This window comes from Sciurus carolinensis, chromosome 12, assembly GCF_902686445.1.
Source record: "Sciurus carolinensis chromosome 12, mSciCar1.2, whole genome shotgun sequence".
Taxonomy (NCBI): Eukaryota; Metazoa; Chordata; class Mammalia; order Rodentia; family Sciuridae; genus Sciurus; species Sciurus carolinensis.
In genome coordinates, this window is record NC_062224.1 from 56,659,816 (window position 1) to 56,686,324 (window position 26,509).

Here is a 26,509-nt window from a genome sequence, read left to right on the forward strand (position 1 = left end):
AGCAGCCTACGTTTAACTGCAGGGACTGTGAACAACAATGGACTTTACTTCACGCATTTTGTCAACATAGCCCCAAATATCAGCAACAACCCAGGAAAACTGTACAAAATATTTTAACTGGTTTTCTGATTGCCATTTTTACTTCTATTCATGAGTACATTCCCAATGACATCTAAATCATTGTTTCCTTCCTATAATCAAGATTAATCACTACTTCTGCATGTTTAAATCAGCATGAGGATTTGGCCATAAAATAAAAGGAAAAATACAAATCATGTTCATTGACCCTATTCTTCATCCAAATAACATTCATAAATGCAATAATCTATAAAGTGAAAATATTTATGATATGAATATAATTATCTTCCCAGGAATAAATCCAGAATTCATTTTAAGTAGTGTTGCCAGTCAACTCACCCCATCTCCACCATCATGACTTTCAGACCCCCCGCAATAAACAAAGACATACAAAGTTACTGCTCTCCATTCCCTAGCATAACCACATAAAGCATTAGCTATGCCTCAGGCTGGGATGCCTCAACATTATCTTGGCTTCTTTGCCATTTAAGAATCCATATGTATCTCAGGGACCAGGAATCCATAAACAATATTAGAATCTCATGTGGTCTCCAGTCTCCTGCAGGGACATCAGACTCAGGCCCAGCACATAACATCTTCAGTGTCTTAGACTTCTTGGGCTACCATAACAAAATACCATTAACTGGAAGGCTTAAACAACAGAAGTTTATTTCTCACAGTTCACATCTATGAAGTTCAAGTTCAAGGTGCCAGTTAATGAATTTCCTAGGTGAGGGCCCTCTTCCTGGCTTGCAAAGGGCCACCTTCTCTATGTGTCCTCATTTAGCAGAGAAAGAGGGTTATGGTCTCTCTTCCTCCCATCATGGGGCCCTACCCTCATATTATCTAAACACAGTTACTCCTTAAAAGTGCCACCTCCAAATATCATCAGAGTGGGGTAGGAGTTTTAATATATGCACTTGGAAAGGACAAAAATATTCAAGTCCAAAACATCTAGAAATGGCCACAAATCATCCCTGTACTTGCCATGCTGTGCCTGGCTTCACCCCACCCCTTTCCTACTCCTGTGGTTGGCTGGTTGCTTTACCTATGCCATTTGTACCTTCCGACAATAAGGTTCCTGTCCTAAACTGCCCAGTACCCAAAGTCTTGCTTCCTCCAAGTGGCCTGCATGTCCAACTTGCTTGCTCAGATTCTGAGTTTGGTGTTGGGTCTAGATGAACTCTGAAAATGTAAGGACCAAGAGCATCATGCTCCTGTGCCTGCCCGCTGAACCTCTAGAGGGAGCCTCTCACACTGGGTCCCTGTACTCATGTCTCATCACCTGTTCTGCCTGGTGGCGGGGAGCAGGAATTATTCTTAAACATAGCACCTCCTCTGACCCTGCCTTCTCTGTGTCCCCTCGACCTGACGACAAGTCTAATGTCCAAGCCCTGGGTCATTCTACACATTTCTAAAGACACATGTTTAGAAAAATTGTGGTGAAACACACACAACACACCATATACCATCCTAATCATTGTGTAACTGCACAGTGTAGGTTAGATTCCAATCTTAGCACTGCAAAAAAAGAATAAAGTATAGATTTTAAAAAATAACTTCCCCTTTATTTCTTCCTCTAAAGAAACCTAGATCTGATTTTAAAGTTACTGCCTAAAACAAGTCAACCTATAGGCTTTGAGGAACACTGATATTTGTTAAGAATTTGTGTGGATATGATCTCTTTTAAAGGAGAAAAGAGACCCCTTTTCCAGGAAAGGAAAAAAATGTGAGTCACTTCCACATGGTAATTAAATCTTTCATCCACATCACACCAATCAAGGCCTTCCTATTCCACTCTCAATCAGATCTCAAAAGATGCAAATGTGTCGCCTATGTAGTACTTGCTACTCCAAGATCCTGCTATAGTTCTCATTCATGGCTTTATTTATGCAACTTCTTTTGTTTTAGCTCCTTTAAAAAGAAACAAGAGGGAGTGCAGTAACATTTATGAACTCTGTCACTTGCCTAACATAACAGATTTAACTTTGTCCACAAAGGCAATAGAACTTTAAGTCACATATATCCAAATAGTCAAACACCTTGTTATTCAGGAGATAAACCCTGATATCCCTTCATCTGTGTTAACTCTGGTTCTGATGGTTCTAGACCACAAGATGTCTTAACTCTTCCTTTTTGAAAATTAGACCACTAAGTCACAACTGTGTTAGAAGATCATGAAGACAGGAGTTACAAGCCAGCAGGCTCAGGGGAACTCTCTCAGGGGAACTCTCTGGTTGTGTAGGCTCACTTAATTGTCCTAATCCCACCTTGAAAGTCAGTATCAGTCATAGGAAACCGACAAGGAAATCTGAGAAACCTCCTGTTCTGACCATCCAGAAGTTAAACTGAAATGATCCAATGTTGCCAGCAAGATAAAAGGGGGCATGATGGAAATGAAAGAGGAGGGGGCACTCAGAGTACTGAAAGTGATAAAGCTCCATGCTCTAATTAGTACTGTCATGATTGATGCCACCATTACTATGTGTAGTAAACTATGGGAACAATAGTTGGACACTTTACATCACCATATTTTTGTCTTATATTTCCTTTCGTTTTCATTCCATGCTTTTCACCTACCATATATGCAAATCCAAAAACTACTGGGAAGGACAGGAGAAAGGTAATAGAAAAGCATTAATGGGAAATTCTAACATTTCCAAGGATAACTATTAGAAGTTATTCATTCCTAAGGAATCAAAGGAGGAAAGGTCACCATGGAAGCTGCCAATGGAAGGGATTTCCTTGAAGACTAAGGGGCCACATTATAATATCGGCAGGATCTTCGCCACATTCCGGGTCTGGGCTCATACAAGGACAGTGTGTCTTGAGAAATCTGCCATCCAAATCTGAAGCTTAAGGCTAATAACAGATCTCCAAGACCTTTATCCACAAGACATACAGGTTTAAATATGATCACAAAGAAGCAAATGGAACTCTCCTCCCTTTCCAAGGCATGCCCAGGAAGTCTCCCCTGGCATAAAGACTAGCAGGCTGTGCAGTGTTTGAGGTCACACCATGGGCACCATGGCCAAGGAGGGAACAGGGCTGACAAAGGCCACCTTCCTGGGCATTTTGTCCATTTTTTTTTTTTCCAATTAGATTTCTGGTGCAGGAAACCCAAATGGAAAACCATAGGGGTAAAGCCACGGGAAGGGGAAAAATGTCAAAGAGACAAAAGGCAGACTTTAGCAGGAAAATGTAGCCATGTAAAATGAGACCGAGATATGGAGTCTGAATTTTTCAAGTGGAAAAATGCACTCTAGGTGCTGCCAACTTGACATGGTGCCTATCTCCTTCCCATGTCAAAATTTCTGTGGCAGATGGCATGGGGAAAAATGACCCAAAAATGTCAATCCTTTTTTCTTATAATAAAAAGAAGCTATCAAAAATACACAAAACAGTGAAGAAAAAAGCAAAAAAAAACTGCCTGAGAGTCCTTATTCTGCAGGAATGGAGAATATGTACTGGTTTCCTGAAGTTCTGATTCTTCCAAAAATATAGCTTGTGCTCAAGTGGATTTTATAGTAAATTTTTTTTCCTCTAACTTGTTCAGTTGTGGTTTGTTTAGGGGAAGATGTTACAAGCAATTTTAAGAATGCATGAGTATATAGTGAGATATTAGAAATGTGTGTCTCTCATCCTTCAGAGAACTCCCCTGTTCAAAAGCAAACATCCTTATCTGATTTTTTGTAGCCCCAAGAATTCATATTTAATGCTAGAACAGAGACATGTACACACTTTTATTATCTCCCTTTGTACATAAAGTGCAATCAAAACGTATCATTCTGTACCTTACTTTTTCCACTTAACACTTTAAGGATGTCAATGTTCATTTATTCATTCGTTCAAAAATATTTAGTGAACACCCACTGTTTGCAAGATACTGATCCAGGCATCTGGCAAAGCATTGAACAAACTAATGTTTTTGTTCTGAAGGAACTCACTCTTTATAGAGGAAATCATAGCACAAACCAGCATCCAGTAAATATATATGGTATCGGGTGGTAATCAGTATTTTAAAAATTAAACCAGGGCAGGAGAGAGAGTAATAGTGGTTGTTGCTATTGTTTGGATCTGGAATGATCCCAAAAGCTTACATGTTGAAAGGTTTGATCCCTAATACAACACTGTTCAGTGGTAGGGCTTTGGGGAAGTGATTGGATTATGAGGCTCTGACCTCATCTGTGATAGTTGAAAGGATACTGGGAGGTGGGGGAAACTGTAGGCAGGCAGGGCATTGCTGGAGGAAGTAAGTCACTAGGAGCCTGCCTTTGGGGACTACATCAGATCCCCGACCTTTTTCTCTTTCTCTCTGCTTCCTAGGTGCCATGAAGTGAGCAGCTTTCCTCCACCACATGTACAATCTCAGAATGATCACTGCTATATTGAGAAGCTACAGGCAGCAAAGCTGGTAACAAAGAGATCCATTAGGAGGCTGTTACAACAGTCCAGGCAACAGGCAATGCTGACATGAATAAGAGCAGTAGCAGTGAAAAGGGAGAATGGGGGTGGAATTTTGGATACATAGTGAATGGAAGGAGGTCACAAGGTGCCAATGGACTGCACATGGACAGTGGAAAAGAAGAGTCAAGGAAGATTTTGATTTCTAACTTGAACTACTCTAAAAATGGGGTCTCCATTCACATAAATGGGAAGCATACTTCTGGGAAAGGAGAGATCAGGAAGACATTGTTTTTCAATATGGCAGGTTTGATATGCCTATAAGACCTACAAGTGGGAATGTTAAGGAGAACACAGGATGTCCAAATCAAGTAACGGAGAAGTTGCGGAGGGGCTATTGATGTGGGAACTGCTAGCATACTGATGGTGTTCTGAAACACATCCACTGTAAATATGGTACAGCCTATTGAGATTTTCCTTGTTCTTTCTAAGCAGCTGCACAATAAGGAATTTTTTATATATTAAATCAAAATGAAGATAAGTGCTTTAAAGAAAACTCTGGACATGTAGTATGGTTGAGCTTCACTATTTGTGGATTCCATTAACTGCAAATTCTTCTATTTGCTAAAATTTACTTGTAACTGTAAAACTGATACTCATTATCTTCAAAGTCATTCAGTCATGTGTAGAGTGATGAAAATTTCGAGCCCTTAATGTATGTTCCCAGCTAAGATCAAAGAAAGTGACACTCTGCTTTTTTCTTTAGCTCTCATACTATATAGAAGTACCCTTTTTGTGATCTATTTAGTGCCACATTTTTTGCACTTTGTGTTTTTAAAATGGCCCTGTGTGTAGTGTTGAAGTGCTTCAGTGTTCCTAAATACAAGAAGTTTATGCTGTGCCTCGTGGAGAAAATTCATGTTAGATACACTTTGTTCAGGCATGAGCTACAGTGCTATAGGCTGTGAGATCAGTGTTAATGGAATCAACAATATATACACATACCATGTTTAAACAAAAACACACATTAAACAAGGTAATGTATTGACTACTTGAAGAAAATGTAACCACAGGCTCACAGAAACCTACCCCTGAATTTTATAAAGGAACACTGTCAGCATTCACTAATTCAGTGTCACTGCAAATTATAAGACTGGATTTACATGCTTTTAGTTGTTATCTCCCCTTGACAAGGAAAGCAGAACACTGAAGTTTCTTCAATATTCACTGAAGTATTCTTCAGTACTTCAATCTTCAACTACCAGTACTCTAAGCATTAAAGTAGAACTTCAAGGAAACCAAAACAGAGAGGTGAGGCTGGAAACTATTTCTAAGAAGTAGTAGAGAAGGAGGAAAAAGCTCCATTGAAAGTCCAGTGAGGGCTGGGGTTGTGGCTCAGCGGTAGAGTGCTTGCCTAGCATGTGTGAGGCACCACATATAAATAAATAAATAAACAAACAAATAAATAAATAAATGAATATCAACAACTAAAAAACTATTTAAAAAAAAAAAGTCCAATGATCTGCACTGTGGACTCACAAAGAATGTCATTGACTGGAAACTTCCAATTGCAATAGGCAATCTACCAACTTTTCTTTTCAGAAAAGTATTTTGTGTCTTATTCATATTTCCACTATGGTTGAAACTCCATCTATTCTTTGCACTGATGGTAGTAATGGAAATGTGTTGATCACCAAACTTCTGATATAACAAACCTTCATATACTCAAATGCATATTCAATCATTTGTGCTTTTCCATTCTCTAAGGAAAATAATTACCTCTTCTTTAAAATTTTCTTCTTAGGTCTTATTTTCCATCCTTCAATCATCTGTATGGTATTCATTCTGCTTTGAAACATGGACAATCATGTCATCCTTTCTGCCTTGTTAAAAGATACATTCAGTACTGCAGTTTCCATCTTGTTGCTTCCAGAGTCCATATACTGATCATAAATATTTAACTGGTAGTATCATTTCGTATTAAAATCTCCATTAGCAATTATTTTAACATGTCATGGTTCTCCTGATTCTTCTACTTAAGGATTAACCTTTTTTAAAATAAAAAATCACAATGAAATCACATTAATTATTGAAGACAATGGTTCAAGTGCACAGAGAGAAAAAGCTTTTAATCCAAAAGAAAACAAAACAAAAAAAAATGAAACTGAAAACAATCAGCCTGTAAATGCAAGCTAATTATAAAGAGTTTGATGTCTACTGATCTAAGTTTTTAGAATATACACATGGGGGAATGGGAATTTGAGTAAAAGCTCAGGTGCTATTTGGTTTAAGTCCTAATGGCAATGTGTCCTGTTACTGTCTAAATATTCAACTTTGGAAAAACAACAGGGCTTTTAGTTTGGACTATCAGGAGTTTGGATCATATTCTACCCACCACCACACAGTCAAATGTTTCTATCACATTTATCAACTATTCTAAGAAATTTTCTAAAAAAATTGGTCTAGGAATTTAAAAGAACAAAGGACAAAAGAATTCTCTTTGGGTTATAAAGCCAAACCACGACATGGTTAGATAAACAAGAGGGAATGGGAAATCAGTATACTAATCCAGTAGTTTTGACAACTGAGCCCTCTTCTAGAAGGTTATGTGAAGCCTAAGATTAGTCCCTTGATCTTCTGGGGTCTACATATCCTCTTTAAGAGAAGGTGCCAGACGATCTCTCAGATCACTACTACTTAAAGGTCTGTGCTTTTATAGAAGCACAAGCACTTAAGGCACCAATTCATGATGGCACAAATCATGCATGTGGTTAAGTCTACATTAATTGGTGAATATGTATTATATTTGCATGTCCCATACATGCTCCTCCACAGGGTCTACCAAGTGACCAAGAGGACATATATGAGTCTGGAGATAAATTCTAGGTTTCCCTTGAACAAAGCATTGCTATTTTCCAATAATTCCACTCCATCATTCCCATACTAACTCTGCAGGGCTGCCTGAGTAATACAATTCAGTTCAATTCTGACACATATTACAGTTAGTGCAGATTCCACCAAGTTAAGGACAAAGTTCCAGAATTCTGACACTAACTACCCAGAGTCAGTGCAGACCCCACAGGCTAAGGAGGCAGTACCAAACAATGCCTGCATTTTGAAGATACCAGCATGAAATGAGGTCCCAGACTCCTGCACTTCTGCCTGGCTGACTGTCTCTCAGGGGTTCCCACAACTTCCCTCCCACAAGTTTTGATTATTCTCTAGAATGACTCATAGAGTTCAGGAAAACAATATACTTAAAATTACAGTTTTATTATGAAGGATATGACTCAGGGTTAGTCAAATGGAAGAGAGTCATAGGACAAAGTATGAGAAAGGGGTGCAAGCTCCATGCCCTCTCCAGGCACACTGACATATTCTTTCACCACTTGAAAGCTCCCTTAGCCTCTCTGTTTCAGAGTGTTTTATGGAGGCTTCAATGCATAGGTATAAATGATGAAATAATTGGCTACTGGTGATTGAACTCTCTTTCCCACAGATACTAAGGGTGGGCGAAGGTAGGTTTACAAATCCTAACCCTGTAATCTAATACTCAGTTTTTCTGATAACTAGTTGTTATGGTTTGGATCTGAAATGTCTCCAGAAAAGCTCATGTGTTGAAAGCGTGGTTCCCAGTGCAGTAAGATTCAGAGGTGGAACTTTGGGCAATGACCAGATCGTAAGGGCTTTGGCCTTATCAGTGAACTAATTCATAGCTTAATGGACTACTGGGAGATGGAACCCTAATTGTAAGAAGTAGGTCACTGGGGATAGGCCATTGGAAGGGTTTCTCTTTTCACTGCCACACACCCTCTGCTTCCCAGCTGGCTGCCATGACCTAAGAAGTTTTCTTCCTCCATGCCCTTCTGCCATGATGTTTCTGCTGGCCAACCATGGACTGAAGCCTTCAGTCAAAATAAATCTCTCCTCTCTAAGTTTTTATTCTCAGATATTTTGATCATGGCTGTGAAAAGTTGTCTAACATAACAGTTCACATCTAAAGTTTTCTAGGGGCTGCCTTGAGTCAACATATTAGCATCAATTCAGATATTGGTGGTGGGGGGTTGTGGGGAAGGGACTCATTATGAATAATAAAGACAATCCTACCACTCAGTAAATCCCAAAGGTCTTAGGAGTTTGTGCCAAGAACCAGGGACAAAGACCAAGCATTTATTTTTTTATTAGACCACACAAGGGATCAGAGTTGTGGTGTAGCAGTCAGTGGTCACGCCTGAGAACAATAATGACTGAAGGTATCCCTATCTATGGAGAAACCTTCCCCAACCCCTTTCAGAGACAGCAAAGAAGGAAACTAGAGAAAACTTCTTGTCTTTGCATTGTCTTCCCAGTGGGCAGGAACTGGAGCAGTTAAGATTTTAGGACCTGCGAAGGAAGTGGTTCAGAAAACTGATGCCCTGTGATTCACTCATTCTCATTGCTTTCTCTCCATTCTGTAAGAATTTAGTTAACAAACCTCTGTGTAAGTACTTAATGGTGTGTCAGCTTTGTGAGTATTCTAAGTGCTTCATAGATATCAACTTGTTTAATTCTCATTTCACCCTTTGAACTAGCTATGATTATGAAGAGACTGAGGTACAAAAAAGTTAAGTCACTTGCTCAAGGTCATAAACTAAGGAACTGAGCTGAGATTCAAATCTGGAATGCATGCTCTAATCACAATGCTGTTGTTGTACAAGCTCTGGGCTCATTAACCCATGAAGGTACTATCATGGAAAAGTATTAGCTCCTGACTTCATTTTAAAATTGAAACTTTTTTCTCTCCAACCACTCTTACACTTTGGGAGATAAGTTATCATTTATTCCATTGGTTGCAAAATAGTAAAGAGGGTGGCAGGCAAGCATTCTGGAGCACACATAGTTTTCTTTGGCTGTAGTGCCAAAGAAATTTTCAGAGGAAATTTTAAAAGAAGGAAGGAAATTTTTAAAGGCCCCAAATTCTTCTCTGGATGAAGGAGGTATATGTGGTCCATTTAGGGTAATCTCCAATAGGGAAAGGGATAATGGTATTATGATTGTTTGGGCACGAGTAAGATTAGATCAAGAAAGTATGTTTACAATAGTGCATATGGGAATGAAGTTATGTGTAAATGCTGATCTCAGGGTGGAAGGTGGTAGGGGGTGTTATTCTCTGTATTTGTGTGGATGTCATCTGTTCTCGGAGACCCTTCACATGGCCTGGGTTAGGAGGGAGTTGGGCCATGTGAGTTGCCTTCCCAGACTTGACTGGTTAAATCAGGGTCCACAACACAGAGAAGGGATGGGGTGGGGTGGGCATTCCAAAGCTCGCTCGTGGGGATTTGGAAGTGGAGTGCAGGTGCTCCAGTAAATGGAGTTAGGCTACCACTTGGGACAGTAGCTGGTGAGGGACAGTGTTTTGTATTGATATATTAATGAAGGAGTCCTGAGCAGGAATATTCAGAGATAAACAGGAGAATAGATTAGTGCTGTGACACAGAGGTGTTGTCAGTAAGAGATATGGGAGAATTCACCTGATTTCTTCTCCTCAGTCAGGTCCAGATCATAAGACTCATGTCTGTCTTCCTCCTAGGTGTTATTAACATGCCCTGATTGCTTATAATGAAACTTTGTTTTTAACTTAGGTCAGTTTGAGTATGTTTCTGCATCTCAGATACAAAAAATACCTGTGAATAAGATACTAACCAGTAACAAAAGTTTATCATTTCAACCAAAAGCAAAAGTTCTGATGTTATCATGTTTTGAAGAGTATTATGATAAAAAAGATCACCTCTCTCCAACTTCCCACTTCACAAAGGGTCATTCAAACCATTAAAGTCCCTTGAAGTCCCTTATTCATTGATATTTTTCCTTTGATCATTAAAGGCATCAGAAGGGAGAGAAATCAATGCAAAGTCATTTGGGGCCACTAAGCACAAATCTTCTCTGTCTTTGCAATCTTTAAGAAAACTCAAGGACACTTTGAAACCTACACATCCTACTTAAAGTTAAGTGATTGTGTTCAACTAATCAGAACATGAACTTTCGAGACATTTGGAATTTTCTTGGAAATTCCTTACCATTCATGGAAACAGTAGAAAAAGTTTTAGAGGGGAGCCTGGGTTCTTTCCTAGATTTCTGTGATTTTTCCTACATCTTCCTTTAATTGATAGTTATTTTCTTACCTTCTGAATTTAGCCAGTAATTCCTATTTAGGAGTTAAGATCTGTATTTCATTCAAAGTTCTACACTTTATTTGAAGTCCAGATTATGGCCATGTACCCCTAACAGGATATCTCTATCAGTGTTTTTATTTCCTTCATTGCACTGATCTCCATATGTAAAATTCTGTTTGTTTGTTTATGTGTTTATGATTTATTTCCTTCATTAGGAGGGATAGAGACCTCATCTTCCTTGGTCACCACTGTATCCTCATCACCTGGCATAGAGCCTAAAACCTACTAGGAACTTGATAAAATTAGGGTAGTTCACTGCTCTAATAAAGCAAAATGCAGAATGGGCCAAATGGAAGCAGTTTGTGTTTTGCTCACATAGAGTTCAAGTCAATTGTACTTGAGGAAGGGGAAGAGGGCTTTGCTCAACAGGGTCCTTCAGAGACGGAAGCACATGGTATCTTTGCCATCTTCAACATGTGGCAAGTAATCCTGATAAGCAGCACTCATCCAGCAGAATAAGAGAAAATCACAGAAGCACATGCACGCACGGGAAGCGTTCATGGGCAGGCCTGGCAGTAGTGACATGCAAGTGGCCTGATGTCCATCATGGGGCCATATCTAGTAGCTGGGAAGATGAAGAAAGATAGATTAGTTATGTGTCAGGAAAAAAAGCAAGAGCATGCTAGCTGGGAAGCAGCTAGCGATCCATGAGTATCTGTTGAAGAAAAGGGAAGCAAAGAAGAAGGAAAACAGGCTTTTCCTATTATAACTGAGTGAGATGATGCCTCTTTCAGTGGAAATGCCTATTGTATCTGACCATCTCTGTTAATGTTTTCCATTACTCTAACAAACACCTGAGATAACTTGAAAAAGAAAAAGTTTGTTTTGACTCAGATTATGGAGATTCAAGTCCATGATTGGTTGGCCTCATTGTTTTGAGCCTGTGGCAAGGCAGCACATCATGGTGGCAAGCGTGTGGCAGAGCAAAGCTCATGGTTGAGAAACAAAAGAAAGAGAAAGAGGAAAGGCAGGGGTCTCACTATCTCTTTTGAGTACATGGGCCACTGAACCTAATATTTTCCACTAAGCTCCATCTCTTAAAGTTTCCATGTCTCCCAGTAATCACAAGCTGGGGATGAAATCTCTAACACATGGGCCTTTGGGGACATTAAAGATTCAAACCATAACACCATTCAATTGGCTGTGAAGCCATGCCATGAATGGCAGTGTTAACATATGTTTGCCCTATTTTCCCAAAAATTGCAAATTCCATGCAATTCAGAGCTTTTTCTCAAATTCCAGTTTCCTAGAATAAATAAGGTCATGCCTCAAATAAATATTTGAGGAAAAAAACAAAGCAGAGCCAGATCCTTTTGTTCCACATATACTGAGAGGAAAAAAACAGGGATAGTAGAAGCCACAAGCAGCTGAAAGTTCTTCATCAACCAAGGTTCAGTTTGGGAGACTCCACATCAAAATAAGGTCCTGAATACCTACTGAGATCAGTAGTGAGTGTTTTGGCATATATTTCAATCCTTTAAAAATCTCTAAGAGTAATGTTTGGAAATACTAAGCACTTAGAACAGGGTCTACATGGGGTCTTGTTCCAAGCAATTGGAAATCAAATGCTGTTCCAAGAAACAGTTCAATCTAGATTAACAAGATGAGCCCCAATTGCATTAAGGGTGTCTTTGAAAGAAGGAATTTTTGTTTTTTAAAAGTAGATTTTTTAATCTTTTATTTTTAGGCAGTAACATGATTTTTGAGTCACCCTGATAAAAGGGAAAACGTTTGGTTTTGCCAAACCATTAGAAGCTTGAAAGCAGGTCACTGGTCACAAGAATTAATTAGGACCAGCCAACTCTGATGTCCTGAGTGGGTTGACTGGAATAGCACCTGCAGGACTGGTAGGGCAGGTTACACCCCACCTGAGCATTGTTTCTAATTATCAGTGCTTGATGTGAAATGATTAAAGAGTGGGTATGACTGGCACAAGGCTGACTGTATTGTAAACGTAATTGGGGACAGACTATAAACCATTTATAAACATCAGTACAACTGACCAGTTATAAGGGTCACTGACCAGTTATAAGAGCCAAGAGGACCATATGCAAAGTAAAATCTGGATAGAGAGTCCCTGTGCTTCAAGGTGGTCCAGCTTCCAGAGTCAGAGATTTAAGGTACAAAGGATCTGAGAGAACCCTGCTGGACTCATTCACATGCTTCTCTTCCCAGTCCTCCTCTCAATTAACAGACTAAGCACAACGCACGTTAAACACAGAACTCTATATTATTCTTTCTGAAAACACAATCACATCTCTCTTTTGCCCCCGCTCTGCCTCCTTCCACTGCCCTGTCCATTACTCTACTTGACACTTTAAATGAAGTCATTTATTCCATGATACTGCGTGAATGAAATACTGAAAGATCTGATTTGGGCGAGTGCTTAAACTCATATGTACAAAGGTGCTCATTCATCATTATCATAAATAATGGGTTTGAAGGGAAATTGGGAAAATATTGATATGCATTAAAATAATGGTAGAGAGCTATGAAATGATAGCTATGATTAAAAAAAAGTCAGAACTAAACAGTATGTATCCTGTCCATTTATTATTCTTTCAACAAATATTTAACATGCAAATACTATTCTAGTCATCAAGATTATGATAGCATAGATGGTTTCTACTCCTGAGAGCAAACAGTCTGTTGAGGAAGAGCACATTAATTAAATAATAGTATAAATAAATATATAATTTAAAAGTGATAAGCACCATGAACCAAAACCTGGATCCTGTGAGCTTACAACTGAAGAAAAAACTTAACCTACTGACATTAGTAAAAACCGCCTGTGTATGTGATGTGTGTAAATATATGTATAAGTATAGAAGGAAAAAACTAGGGTCAGGCACGGTGGCACAGACCTATAACCCCAGTGGCTTGGGGGAGGCTGAGGCAGGAAGAAGTCAGCCTCAGAAACTTGGCAAGACTGTAAGCAACCTAGTGAAACCTGTCTCAAAAAATAAAAAATAAGCACGGTTAGGTTCAATCCCTGGTACCAAACAAACAAAAAATTCTAGGCATATAGAGAAAATGCTAAAAAGCTAAAAATGTTGTGAAAACCAGCAATAATTACAACAGTTATTATCCGTGAATGATCTTATTTTTCTTGTCAGCACATTATGAACTTTCTGAGATTACCAACTTTCTTTGGTAATCAGGAAAAAAAATTTAATTTAATTTGGCTTACTAAGCTTGTCTTATTTGGTTTTCTCATTTATATGTCAAGCTGCCTTAAGATTTAGAGTTACCAGCTCTTTTCCATCTGCTTTTAAGGTAAAATAAGAACCTATATTTCCTAACTTGGAAAAATAAAAGGGAGCCAGGCAGACACCCTTTCCCAGGGGACATGGTTTGCCATCCATCTAAAGCCTGTGCATCAGTTACCTCTCAATATGAAGATCCTCAAATGGCTATTAAATTATTTCCAGTCCTTAGAAAGATACATAGAAGTTAACTTGTGACATGTTTTAATCTTTGCTATTTATAATTTATCTCTAGTATTTACAAAGATTCTCAATGTTTTTAGTAGCTCGGCCTTGAGTTTCGGTATAAGGCAAGAGGAAAGGACCCTATTTGCACCTCATGTGAACAAGTTAAGAGATCCTCTGGTTGGACCCCAAAGCTCTTTCCCACTAAGGACACAAACTGTGAGGCAGCCTCGGCCTCCAGATGACTTGGTGGATGCCCCGGTCACTGCCTGTCCGCAAGGGCTTACTATAAACATCATAGTTCCTATAAAGATGCTGATATATTGGTTTTGGGTTTTTTGTTTTGTTTTTATGAAAGACATATATTCATTGTCATAAGGAGCATTATTTAAATAAAGGGGGGGGACTAAGAAGAAAATTTCAAACTGTCCCCCAAATTGTGCCACGGTCAGTAGCATGGTGAACACATCCCTCATCTCTATCCATATATATGTAGCAATCCACTGATGTAATTTTACAGAAATAGGATCATTTGCTTCTTTTTAAAAATGAGAATGAAGAAGAGTATGCAAAGTTTAAAAATAAGTAGATCTTAACGTAGGGTTACAAATCAGGATCATGAGTTGCCGAATGACGGCTTCAGAGAGCCAGTGATGTTCTATTCTTCGAGTTGGGTGCTCATTACAAGATTGTGCTCATTTTGCAAAAATGTGAGTTGTACATTTATGATTTATGCACTTTTTCAGTTTTTATGTTATCTTAATTTTTTTTTAAACTTAAAAACCTCTGGTTAAGTAAATCAACATTCCAACAGATGAAGATGAGAGGCAAGGAGGGGAAACAAAATCCTAGAACCAGTGAAATGCATTTTTATGCAGTATTTATTTTCAGTACCTTAAAATTAATTCATTATTTGTTATTGCACTTTCACACAAATTTAATTGGCAATTCTTCTGAGTCCTCGATTGGGTAAATGGGTATTGACTTTTTTTTAATGGCATTAAACCTAAGTTATAAACATAAATTACCCAGAATCTCCATGTTGACTGAACACGCTGCTGAAGTCTTAGGTGTAACAACCTTTGCAATATACCTATGCTGAGAAGCCATACTTTCTTCAAACTTATTAACCAGTCAGAGTCCATCAGATACATTAAAACTACATGGGTAAAGCAGAAATTAGTTCAAAAGTGAGATTTAAGATTACACAGGTGTGAGTCCCCCTTCTTTCTCATTCTTTAACAAAATCTTTTTTTATCCATCTCTAAAAACACTTGTAGAAGTCTTGCTATATTTTGATTTCACTACTGAAACCAAAATAAGCACAGTAGTGAAATAGGGGAAATAATCCAAGTATGCAACATGCCGGGGTCCAGCCCTAGCAGCGGGCGGGGGTCCTAGGTGGATGGGAGGCATCGGCGTGGTAGAGAAACCGCAGACAGAGACACCAAGTGTTTTGAGGCTGAATCTCTATCTTTATTTTTCTGCCAGCCTTTTTATACATTTTTTCTTTAGTAATGATTATATCATTTTATGGTTAGTTTAAAATAAGAAAAACCTTCAAAAGTACAAACTATGCTTCTTCCCAAAGTATGCATTCCCTCTGTATGACAGTCCAGACCAAAACAACCTTATTTCCCAGCCAGACCAAAACAATCCCGTCCCCCAGCCAAATGGAGGACACCACAATGTGCCAACCTTCAACCTCCAGAACAAACACGTCACTAGATTTTCTGAGAAACCACCCCCACCATGAACTCCAGTGTTTAACAGTGAAAAGCTTTTACTATTATTAACAAAGTGCAAAGAAATCAACTTATAGTTAATATTTAGTCTAGTCTATTTCATTTAATGGTGGACTACAATCTTATTTTGATTCTCAAAGAATTAGACTAAACATAGGAAAAACACAAATTATATTTATGACTAACCTAAATATTTTTATTATGTAAAGTATCTCTAGAATCAACTATTAAAACTAGGAAAGCAACAAAGGCTGAACACCGCATCCAAGCTCAGAGGAATGCCTCTTTATCCATCTATATTTAGAAATTATTATACTAAAGCAATCACAGGCTCCTTTTAACTCAAGCATAGCTACAATTGTTTACTTTTATATATTTTCTCTGTGTATTACTACTAAATTTTTATTGTGTACTATTTTGTGTCCCAACACAGTAAAACCTTCCCAATGTTTTTCCAATAAGTTTCTAATGACATATTGATTATTAATATTAAAAAGCAGCTACACATGGAGACATGCCATGCCTATGGCCCCCAAGAGGGAGGCTGATCAACAGAACTGTGTCAAGTGTTGAGTCCTCTATTCCAACAGAACTGTGTCAAGTGTCAGAGTGATAGGAAATAGATGCAGCAGCAACACATAATATGAATCCAAACAAGGTTATTTTCAGAATCCAGACACCAAATTTCTCCAAATAGATATGCTCTCCTTTCTAAGATGGAGCCACATCAAGGCAGATGACTCAGGTTGTGGGTTTCATGGAGACTGGGCACTTCAAAGAACCAATAAGAACTTAGGGGTCTAGGATGTAAACTGGAAATACTATCTACTTACTGGATTACTAAATCTACAGAGTAAGATGGAAAGTTAGAGATGAACACTAATAGGAACCAGAGAGTTCCTATCAGGAATGAAAGAGGATTGTTAAATCAAGAAAATACAAAGAAAGGAAGGATGAATTTTGACCATATTGTAAGCTCAACCTGAAATACCTAAGGAAATTTGTTTTGTTTGTTTGTTTTCTTTTTTGAGTTCTAGGGATTAAATCCAAGGTCTCACACATGCTAGGCAAGGGCTGTACCACTGAGTTACAAATGCTGCCTCAAAATACCTAAGGAAGTTTTGGCTGGGTGCCGTGGCACATGCCTGTAATCCCAGTGGCTTGGGAGGCTGAGGCAGGAAGATCACAAGTTCAAAGCCAGCCTCGGCGAGGTGCTAAGCAACTTAGAAAGACCCTCCAAATAAAATTCAAAATTGGGCTGGAGATGTGGCTCACTGGTTGAGTGCCCCTGAGTTCAATCCCTGGTATCGCTACCCCCCACCCCCGGAAAAAAGGGAAGTTTTGTGTTCACATTTACAATGCTGTCAAGAGTATCAAAGTGAACCATGCCCTTTCTCTTGAAATCCTCTAATCCTCTAGGCATCTCCCCAGAGACTTCATCCATCCCAAACCTATTTAATTTTTAGGCTCTCCAGATAATTAGTTTCTTTATTCTTGTCTTGTATCTGTCATATTGACTTTACAATCAACATTAGGCTTAATCATCAACTACTTCAGTGGCATTTTCCCTAGCATCCCATGTGTTGCCCTTTGTCTTGTCACCCAGTGGGACCAGTGTAGCATCCATAGTGAATCACCAATACCACTGAGGCTGCTCCAGGAGATGAAAATTTGAACCAAGCTCCTATTTGCTTATTTTCAGCTTTGCACTTCCCTCTATGCATCAGGAGCACTCCTTCACTGAAGACCACATAAGAAGACCAAGAGAGACTACTCATTCTCATTATATTGCTGATATGTGTCATTTAGAGTTTTAATGCTCTTAACACCATCTTTAAGAAGAAACTCTAAACCAACCAACACATTCCACTCCCTTTTCCCAACAGTCTGCATCTTATCCATCCTATTAATAAAAGCACTCATACCTTTATCATATGTGCTTTGGTTTCACGGGAAGGAGATCTTTTGCAAACACTTCCTTCTCCACATCTTTCTATGCATCTCACCAGTGTGGCTATAAGTTAGTCACCCTAGAGAAAACAGCACTGCAGCCATTAGCACCTTCTCCTCAGGAACATAATCAAAAGAACACATCATAACTTAAGCTGATATGGTTCTCCAAGAACACGTTACGTTGTCATTCACTTGAACTCCCTCACTGGATGTTGGATAGCAAGGGGTGTGTGTGTGTGTGTGTGTGTGTGTGTGTGTGTGTTTTATTATATTTCACACGTATATACTATGAGAAGAGCCTATAGCCTGTTACCCACAGTCCAATATATAAAACAATGTATATCATATTTAGATATGTCATATGTGTTTCATATAATATGTGTGTGTGTGTGTGCATGTTATAGACTCAGATTTTTTCTTCCTTAACTTGTACCTTTATTTATGATTCAATAACACACGAAACTTACTATGTATAAGGCACTGTTATGGTCTGAATATCTGTTTCCCCCCAAATTCATGGGTTGACCCCAATCCTCAACATTTGGGAGGTGATGAGGTCCTGAGGGCTCTGCCTTCATGAAAGGGATTAATGCTCTTATAAAAGAGACCCCAGGGCGCAAGCTAGTCCCTCCACCATGTGAAGATGCAGATAGGAGGAGCCACCTATGAAGCACGGAGCCCATGCCAGACACCGAATAAGTGGCAACCTTGATCTTGGACTAACCATGCTGTAGAACTATAAGAAATAAATTTATGTTGTTTATAAGAAACCCAGTATAAGATACATTTTCATAGCAGCCTGAACAGACTAAGACAGGCACCATGCCTGATAATGTAAGAATTACAACAAGACATATTCCCTTTTCTTGTGCAACCTGCTTCAAATGCCATCTTGTCTTTTCTCCTTCACATTTTGCATCTGATGAGTTCAGGTGGATTTTTCCTTCATGTCCTGTTTTGATTTCTTTTTCATTTTCTCTCCACAATCTTGATATAAATCACTTGTATGTAGGTAATTTTAAAAGCTTCCTTCTAATTCCTCTCCCTGACATGGTATCCAGCTTAAATGAAAATCCTACTTTACTCAAACATAAAAATGAAATCCCTACAATGAACCAATGCAGTAAGAATCATATGCCCATTTTTCAGATAAGAAGAGTTGTTTTTTATCTAAAATCACACAACTATTAAGGGGATAGCACAGAAATAGCACAGAAATTTAACTCCTGATCTTGGCAAATTTAAACCCTCTTCCCACAACATCAGACTATCTCCCAGTTACTAGTCAGTCACTTAAGGAGGACTGGCCAGAATGGGAATATAAGGCATGCATTTCAGTGTTCTAGGTGCTATGGTTTGGAAGTGGTCTGTCCCTGAAGGGTTCATGTGTTGGAAGTTTGGTCCTCAGCATGGAGATGTGAAAAGGTGGGGCCTAGAGGTCCTTGGGTCACCGGGTACTGCCCTAAAAAGGTATTAGGACATTTCTCAGGAACCCCTGAATTCATTCTGAGGAGAGTGAGTTGTCGTAAAAGCCTCCACCTGACTCTGAATGGGTGTCTGGCTCCCTGCCTAGGGACGTGATCTTGCTCTCCCACTTGTGCTTCTGCCACTGTGGAGTCATCTGCCATGAGGTCCCCACCAGAGCCAAGCTGATCAGGGTACCAAACCCTTGAACCTCCAGAGCTGTGAGTTAAATAAATCTACTTCCATTACAAAGTTAGCCTGCCTCAAGTATTTCAGCAGAGTAACAAAAACAAATGTATACAGTATGCAAATGACAGGAAACTAAGGTGACACTGGGAAGGACGAACAGGGGGAAAAAGAAGGACAAAGATGAGTGAATTTGGAGGTTGAATCACTAAAGATCTCTAAATTACTGCCACAGTCTTGCCTAGAACGGCCTCCCTTCCCCTCTATCTTGGAAACAGAATGATGAGGTGGTTTGAGGAGTAAGGGTTCCTTCCCTCTCAACAGAGCTAGTCTGTATTTGTTCCCACCCTAGAACTCCCACTTCCTAGCTGTGTGTCCTTCAGAAGCCACTTACCTTCCATGAGCCTTACCTCAGTAAAAGAGGGATAAGACGAACATATAAAACACAACAGCACACAGCTTAAATATTTGTAAAACATTATTTAAGAATTTAACTACACATTCCCCTTGCTTTGAAATAACTTAGAGTTGTTTGCAAGCATGTAGGATAGATTTAATTATTTTCATTCACTTTACATTTATAAATAAAACAAAAAAAGTAATCAGGAGCCAGAGCCTTAGCAGGACTGGCTTATTTGCTGTAACACCCAGCAAGCTCTGACATGTTCCTGATTCTAATGAGGTCAAGGAGATTGTTTTGAACAGAGAGAGCATCTTTTCCTCTTGGAAGTTAGATACCTGATCACATTTGCATGATAAGAAACATGATTGGTTTCCATTCATCATGGAGAGGACTTAATGAAAATCTAATCTATAGATTCACTCCCCCTTTCAATTAAAGGCAATTCTGTCTTACAGAATTCTCACGAAAATGAAAGGTGAAATAGGGTTCTCTACCCAAAAGTTAGCTCGTTAGGGTCTTCACTGTATAAGTGTGACCATTTTTAAAAAAAATATATTTTAATTACTGCATTATACATAAGTGAGGTTCATCTTGACATATTTATAAATGCTTATAACACAGTTTTCTTCATTTCGGTTCCTAGTTATTCCTCTTTGCCTCCCCTCCTCCCTCTCCCTGACCCCTTTCCTCTACACTACTGGTCTTCCTTTTATATAATAACAGTGTCCACCACTAAGAGCTCATTTAGACCAAAGCTCTTATTTTAATGTACAATTGGATAATTCTTTCCAACCTTCTAAGTAGTAATTAGCACAACCAGAGAATGGCCTGGATGTGAATAATTAGAAGTCACCCCCTCCCCATCATATCCTCCTCCAACCTCAAAGGCAATTCCCTCTCTTTGGAGGTCTATACATCTTCATCCATCAAGTTGTATTATTGGCACTTCAGTTATCTCAACCCCTGAACTGCTCCTTACTTTCTCCCTGAATGTCACCAAAGACTCCCACTATGTTTATGTGTAGGCTCCAAGTGTGCTGGCAGGGGATTCTATCTGCATTTCACCCTGGTCCTTGGTAATTCTCTAAAGAATGTTCTCAGGCCAATGCAGAGAAGAAAAGCATTAATATGTCTCAAGAATCGAGGCAAAATAAGCCAAAGCACTAAGTCCCATTCATCCTCTTGCTGGACATGCTGATTTCTTTTATCCATCCTCTTGGATGGAGGAGAAATAGGTGGGGTTACAGTTCTCAACAGGTTAGCAGGGCTGCTAAAATGGATGCAAAGACAAATGGCACCAGAAGTTGACAAAGAAGGGACAAATCTGACCTTGTCTTTGCAACTTTATTTCTATGGCCTGTGTGCTTATGAATGATTGAGGGCTGGAGAGTGAAGGCAAATACAGTACTCTCAGAAACCTGAATTCCAGTTTTCCCTTTCCTGAGTTGTTAGAAAGTCAGACACTTCTAAAAATTCCACACCCCATCAGCAGTCTCTTCATTCATCTGGATTATAAACAGAATAATCATTTCCCACACATCAGCTGTGCAGTCAAATAAGTATATTTCAGGCAATCCATTTATGCAATAATAGGTTTTATTTTCTTTTAAAAGTTATGTAATGTTATTACCAATGTCCTTAATTTTTTAAAGAAAATGTCTAGAAGCTCCACTGCCATTGATCCTTCCACTTCTACCCCCAGTTGTCCCCCCTTGTATCACAGGTGATTGAAAGGAAGACCTGGAAAATGCACTCAGACAGCAGACAGTGAGATCAACATTGTCAACTCCTCTGTGAATTCTAAATCCTCCTCCAAAGACCACAGATTTACATTAAGGTGCACCTCACCCTGGCAATATTTGCTGGAGTGAATCAAACAAACTCCCTCCTAAGTCACATAGCACTTTCTTTTAAAACATGGGCTCCGTTGTCACTGCCTACATACGACAGTTTTAAAAGAAAAATGAAATCACTTAGAAGTTTGCTCCAGTAACGTTTAATGTCTCCAGTAAACAGTGATGCTCACCAAACTGTGACAACTCATGAGGCAGAAAAGAAAGGTGCCTTCTGTCTCCATATGAAAATATCAAAAAAAAAAAAAAAAAAAAACTGCCAGTGATTTCTTTGAAGACATCTCATGGAAATTACAATTACTTTCAGAAGAAAGAGTGCACTTCAGAGACTGTATTAATCAGGGCTTACGTTTGAGGTCACCGTGGGACTGTCCTTCCCTGGCAGAGCCCAGCAAATGATCCTTATTAATTACGAGGCATCATTACCCCTGACACAAAAGGAATCATTTTTCAAAAACCAGTTCTCTGGTGGCAAGTGTGTTCTTGCCCTTCTAGTAAAAAAGTGACAGTGCCCCAGAGCTCGAGTGGCTGTTCAGTCTCATGCTACCAACAGCCATTTTCACCAACAGACGCTAATTATTCATTCCCAGGTAACAAATGAAGTCTGCAGAAAACTCCCGGAGTTTCTTACCATTGTGATTCAATCCTCCCTCCTTGCAGAGTGTAGCAGCCGGGAGCTGTTGCTGATGTGCTTCTTCCCTCAGCCACTGGAGCCTTCGGAGGCAGAGAAGGTTTCATGTGGTGTAAATGTATTGCCACTGATTATATTTCAGTCCCTCAATTGCTGGCCTCGGTGCTTTGGAAATCAGCCAAACCAAGCAGGAAGAGAAAGAGCTGCAGCTTGCAATTTCAGAATTTTCCCTGGAATGTGCTCTTAAAAATGCGGGCCCCTTATTTAGCATTTTAGCAAATCCCGAGGACGGCTACATTCAATTATGTTTCTCTCTCTTTTGCTTTTAAACTAAGATGAGTTGTGTTGCTTGTGGAATGAAATTATACCAAAGAGCTCAAGCTGACCCAGGGGATGCAGAAACCACAGGGATGTCTACACACCTCCAACCTGAGCAGAAACGTCTGCTGTTCCAATCTGAATATAGGATCATCTGCCTAGACAGAGAGGAAGAGGGACACAGCTGCAGAGCACTCCATGGTTACAACAGCCCAGTCATTGGTGGGTGTCTGCACAGTTCAGACCAAATCATTTGGTGTAGTGCTGTTAAACCTGAACAGGTGGGAAGAAAAGTTCTTTGTGTATCACCATAGTGCATGCAGCACAGAGGTAGCTTTTTAAAATTTTTTTTTCTTATTTGTTTTAATTAGTTACACATGACACTAGAATACACTTTGATACATCATATATAATGGAGTATAATTTCTCATTCTTGTGGTTATTCATGATGTAGAATCCCACCCGTCATACAGTTAAATATGTACACAGGGTAATAATGTCTGATTCACTCTACTATCCTTCCTATCTCCATACCCCTGAAGAATGAAATAATGGCACTTGCCAGTAAATGAATGGAGCTGGAGAATATCATGCTAAGCACAGCAGTATCTTAAAGAATAAACTTGAAGTTCTTCAAATGCAGGGACCCTATTTTCTAAGATGTATTAAATAAAGCCTGTGTTTCTCTATCATTGTAAACTATTGTTCAGTTTGCTTTTCCTATGCTTTGACCACATTTTATTGCTTAAAATTTTAACCTCAGAAGGATTTAACCACCCAGTTAGCACTCGAGAATAACTGGACCTCATCCAAAGCTCAGACCATGAGTCTTTAAAATAATAGTCCATTTAAGCAAAAATGTCTATTGATTGCCAAAATGTTTCCTTTCCCTTCCCACTTGTAAGTTCCAGGTGGGTAATTACAGTATTTCTGTTGCTCACTTCTGTATCCCCACTCTAGCACCTATTCTACTGTAAGGTATTTACTAGCTGAATTAATGAATATACTATTTTCCCAGAACTGTTGGAAATGTTGGCAGAGTTCCACACAATAGGTAAAAATTCCTCTTGCTTGAAGCCTGATGGGCACTGTATTAGTCAGGGCTTATGTTTAGAGTCCGTGGGACTGCCCTTCCCTGGCAGAACCCAGAAAAAGGTCCTTATTAGTGATAAGGTACCACGAGCTCTGATGTGAAAGGAATCATTTTTCAAAAATGAGATCTCTTATGGCAAGGGTGTTCTGGTCCTTCTAATAAAAAGTAACCCCAGAGCTTGAGTGGTTGTATCTCCACATCTATTCCACTGTATGATATTTACTAGATGAATTCATTATTATTTTCCCAGAATTGTTGAAAATGTTGAAAATATTGGCAGAGTCCCACAGATTGGCCAAATCCCTTCTCTTTATTCTAAGGAAAAAAAAAAAAAAAGGCAAAGCATAATAATCCCTGACTTCAAATTATACTACAGAGCTATAGTAACAAAATCTGCATAGTACTGGCATAAAAAGAGATACTCAGGCCAATGGAAAAGAAAGAACCCACAGAGAGGAACCCACATAGATATAGTCATCTCATCCTTGACCAAGATACCAAAAACCGGATGTTGGAGAAAAGACAGCCTTTTTAACAAATGGTGCTAGGAAAATTAGATATTCATATGTAGAAGAATGAAACTAGATTCCTATCTCTAAGCCTGCATGGAAGTCAACACAAAATGAATTACAGACCTATAAATTAGAACTGAAACTTTGCAACTATTAGAAGAAAATGTAGATACAATGCTCCAACATATACCCACAGGCAATATACCTCAATAAGACCCTTAAAGCTCAGGAAATAAAACTGTGTTAATGAATGGGATAGCATCAAATTAAAAAATCTTCTGCACAGCCAAAGAAACATGAGTGAGAAGAGAGAGCCTACAGAATGGGAGAAAATCTTTGCCACCTACTCTACCAAGAGAGGATTAATATCCAGAATACACAAAAAAACCTCAAAAGCCTACCACAAAAAAATAAAAAATAAAAAATCCAATCAATAAATGGGCAAATGAACTAAACAGATACTTTGCAAAAGAAGACATACAAATGGCCAAATACATGAAAAATGTTTAACATCTTTAGCAATTAGGGAAACGCAAATCAAAGCCACATTGAGATTTCATTTCATTCCAGTTCAATTAGAACGCCAGGCATCCAGAACACCAAGATAATAAATGCCGGAAAGGGTGTGGGGGAAAAGTAACATTTTTACACTGCTAGTGGTAAATTAGTATAACCACTAGGGAAATCACTATGGGGGTTCCTCAAAAGAGTAGGAATAGAGTCACCATCTAACTCAGCTATACCACTCCTCCGTATTTAGCCTAAAGAATTAAAATCAGTATACTGTAGTGATACATGCATATCCATGTTTGTAGCAGCACAATTTATAATAATCAAATTATGAAATCAGCCTGGGTAGCCATCCATAGAAGAATGAATAAAGAAAAAAATATATATATAACTGAATTTTATTCAGCCATAAAGAAGAAAGAAAATATGTCATTTGTAGAAAAATGATGGAACCTGAGAGCATCATATTAAGTAAAACAAGACAAACTCAAAAAGTCAAGGGTCATATGTTTCATACTTGGAAGTCAGAGTGAAAAAGAAAATTTTAAAAAGGTCAGGAGGGTCTCAATAAAATAGTAGGGGGACCAAAAGAGCAGAAAAAAGGAACCAGGGGGAAGGAGGAAAAGAGAGAAAGGGGAAGTACTGGAGAACAATATTAACCAAATTATATTGTTATGTTATGTGCACATACAAATATGTAGCAACAAATTCCACTATTATGTATAATTACAGTGCGCCAATAAAAAATGGGGAAAAAAATTCCTTTTGCTTGGAGACTGATGCATTCTATTAGGTTAAGTTTCTTTCATAACTGCTTTTCCTTTTATCAAAAAGACAACGTTCACATCCCCTCATAAGATTAGGTTGAGAAAGGTGCAGGAATAACTTTTAGCAAAACTCTAAACCCTTGTTCCAGAGTTCATTCAACCTGCAAAATAAAATTCATACTGAAGACCAAGTGATCTGATATTTCAGAAGAGTCCAAAGCACTTATCAGGTTTGATAGCATCCAGAAGGAACTATGATTCAACAGCGTCCAAGAAAACCAATCACATCTTCACTGCCTGTGGGCAATGGACTTTCGAACAGCAGAGATAGTAGACAAATCAGGTGTCCAGAGGAGACAATATATGGCCAAGACGTAGCTCAAAGCTTGTACATAGTAGGTTCTAGACACTTAGGGATTGCATACATTCCCTTAAAGAACTGCTCAGCAGTTCTGAGTGTCAGGTACTTGTCCCCAAGCTGGAGTGAGGCAATGTTGCTTAATTTGGGGGTCTCATTTAATCCCCACATCTTTTCTCAAGGACACACCCAGATGCACTGCTTTGACTATTCCCACACTGAGCCCAGTTACACTTCTCCAGTGGAAGGTGACCGTCACATCTATTGCAGCATGACCAGGAAAAAGGTTCATCTGCCTCTTCCTACTAGCCTTTGTCTCTGTCAGCAGTGAAAGTCCCCTCAACAGCATCAGCAAACCATCACCCTTTTTTTCCCACTTATTCTTCAAGGTGCAAAGATATGCCTTCCTCCTTCGGGAAGACATTTCGTATGGCTTCAACCCATGACAATTCTGCTTCTCCTCTGACTGGCACTCATCTCCATACCAACCATTGAACATTTAATCACACACTATCTTCTGCCATGTCCAGGATGCCCTGGGCTTTATTTTTATGTTTAGGCATATCTAGTCAGTCTGTAAACATGCTATTC

At 39.0% G+C, this 26,509-nt stretch overlaps 1 protein-coding gene across 2 annotated transcripts in view; it reads right to left on the reverse strand.

Annotated features, from left to right (window-relative positions):
- Pld5 (phospholipase D family member 5) overlaps window positions 1–26,509 on the reverse strand; it is a 429,659-nt gene that overhangs the window by 309,698 nt on the left and 93,452 nt on the right. The window contains exon 1 of one of the 2 annotated variants that reach the window (XM_047521654.1): window positions 22,361–22,478. The exons of the other annotated variant lie outside the window; for it this stretch is intronic. Coding sequence (XP_047377610.1) covers window positions 22,361–22,363 — 3 coding nt within the window. The 5' untranslated portion in view covers window positions 22,364–22,478. Of the gene's footprint in view, window positions 1–22,360; window positions 22,479–26,509 lie in introns of those variants that run through there. 2 annotated transcript variants of the gene reach the window in all.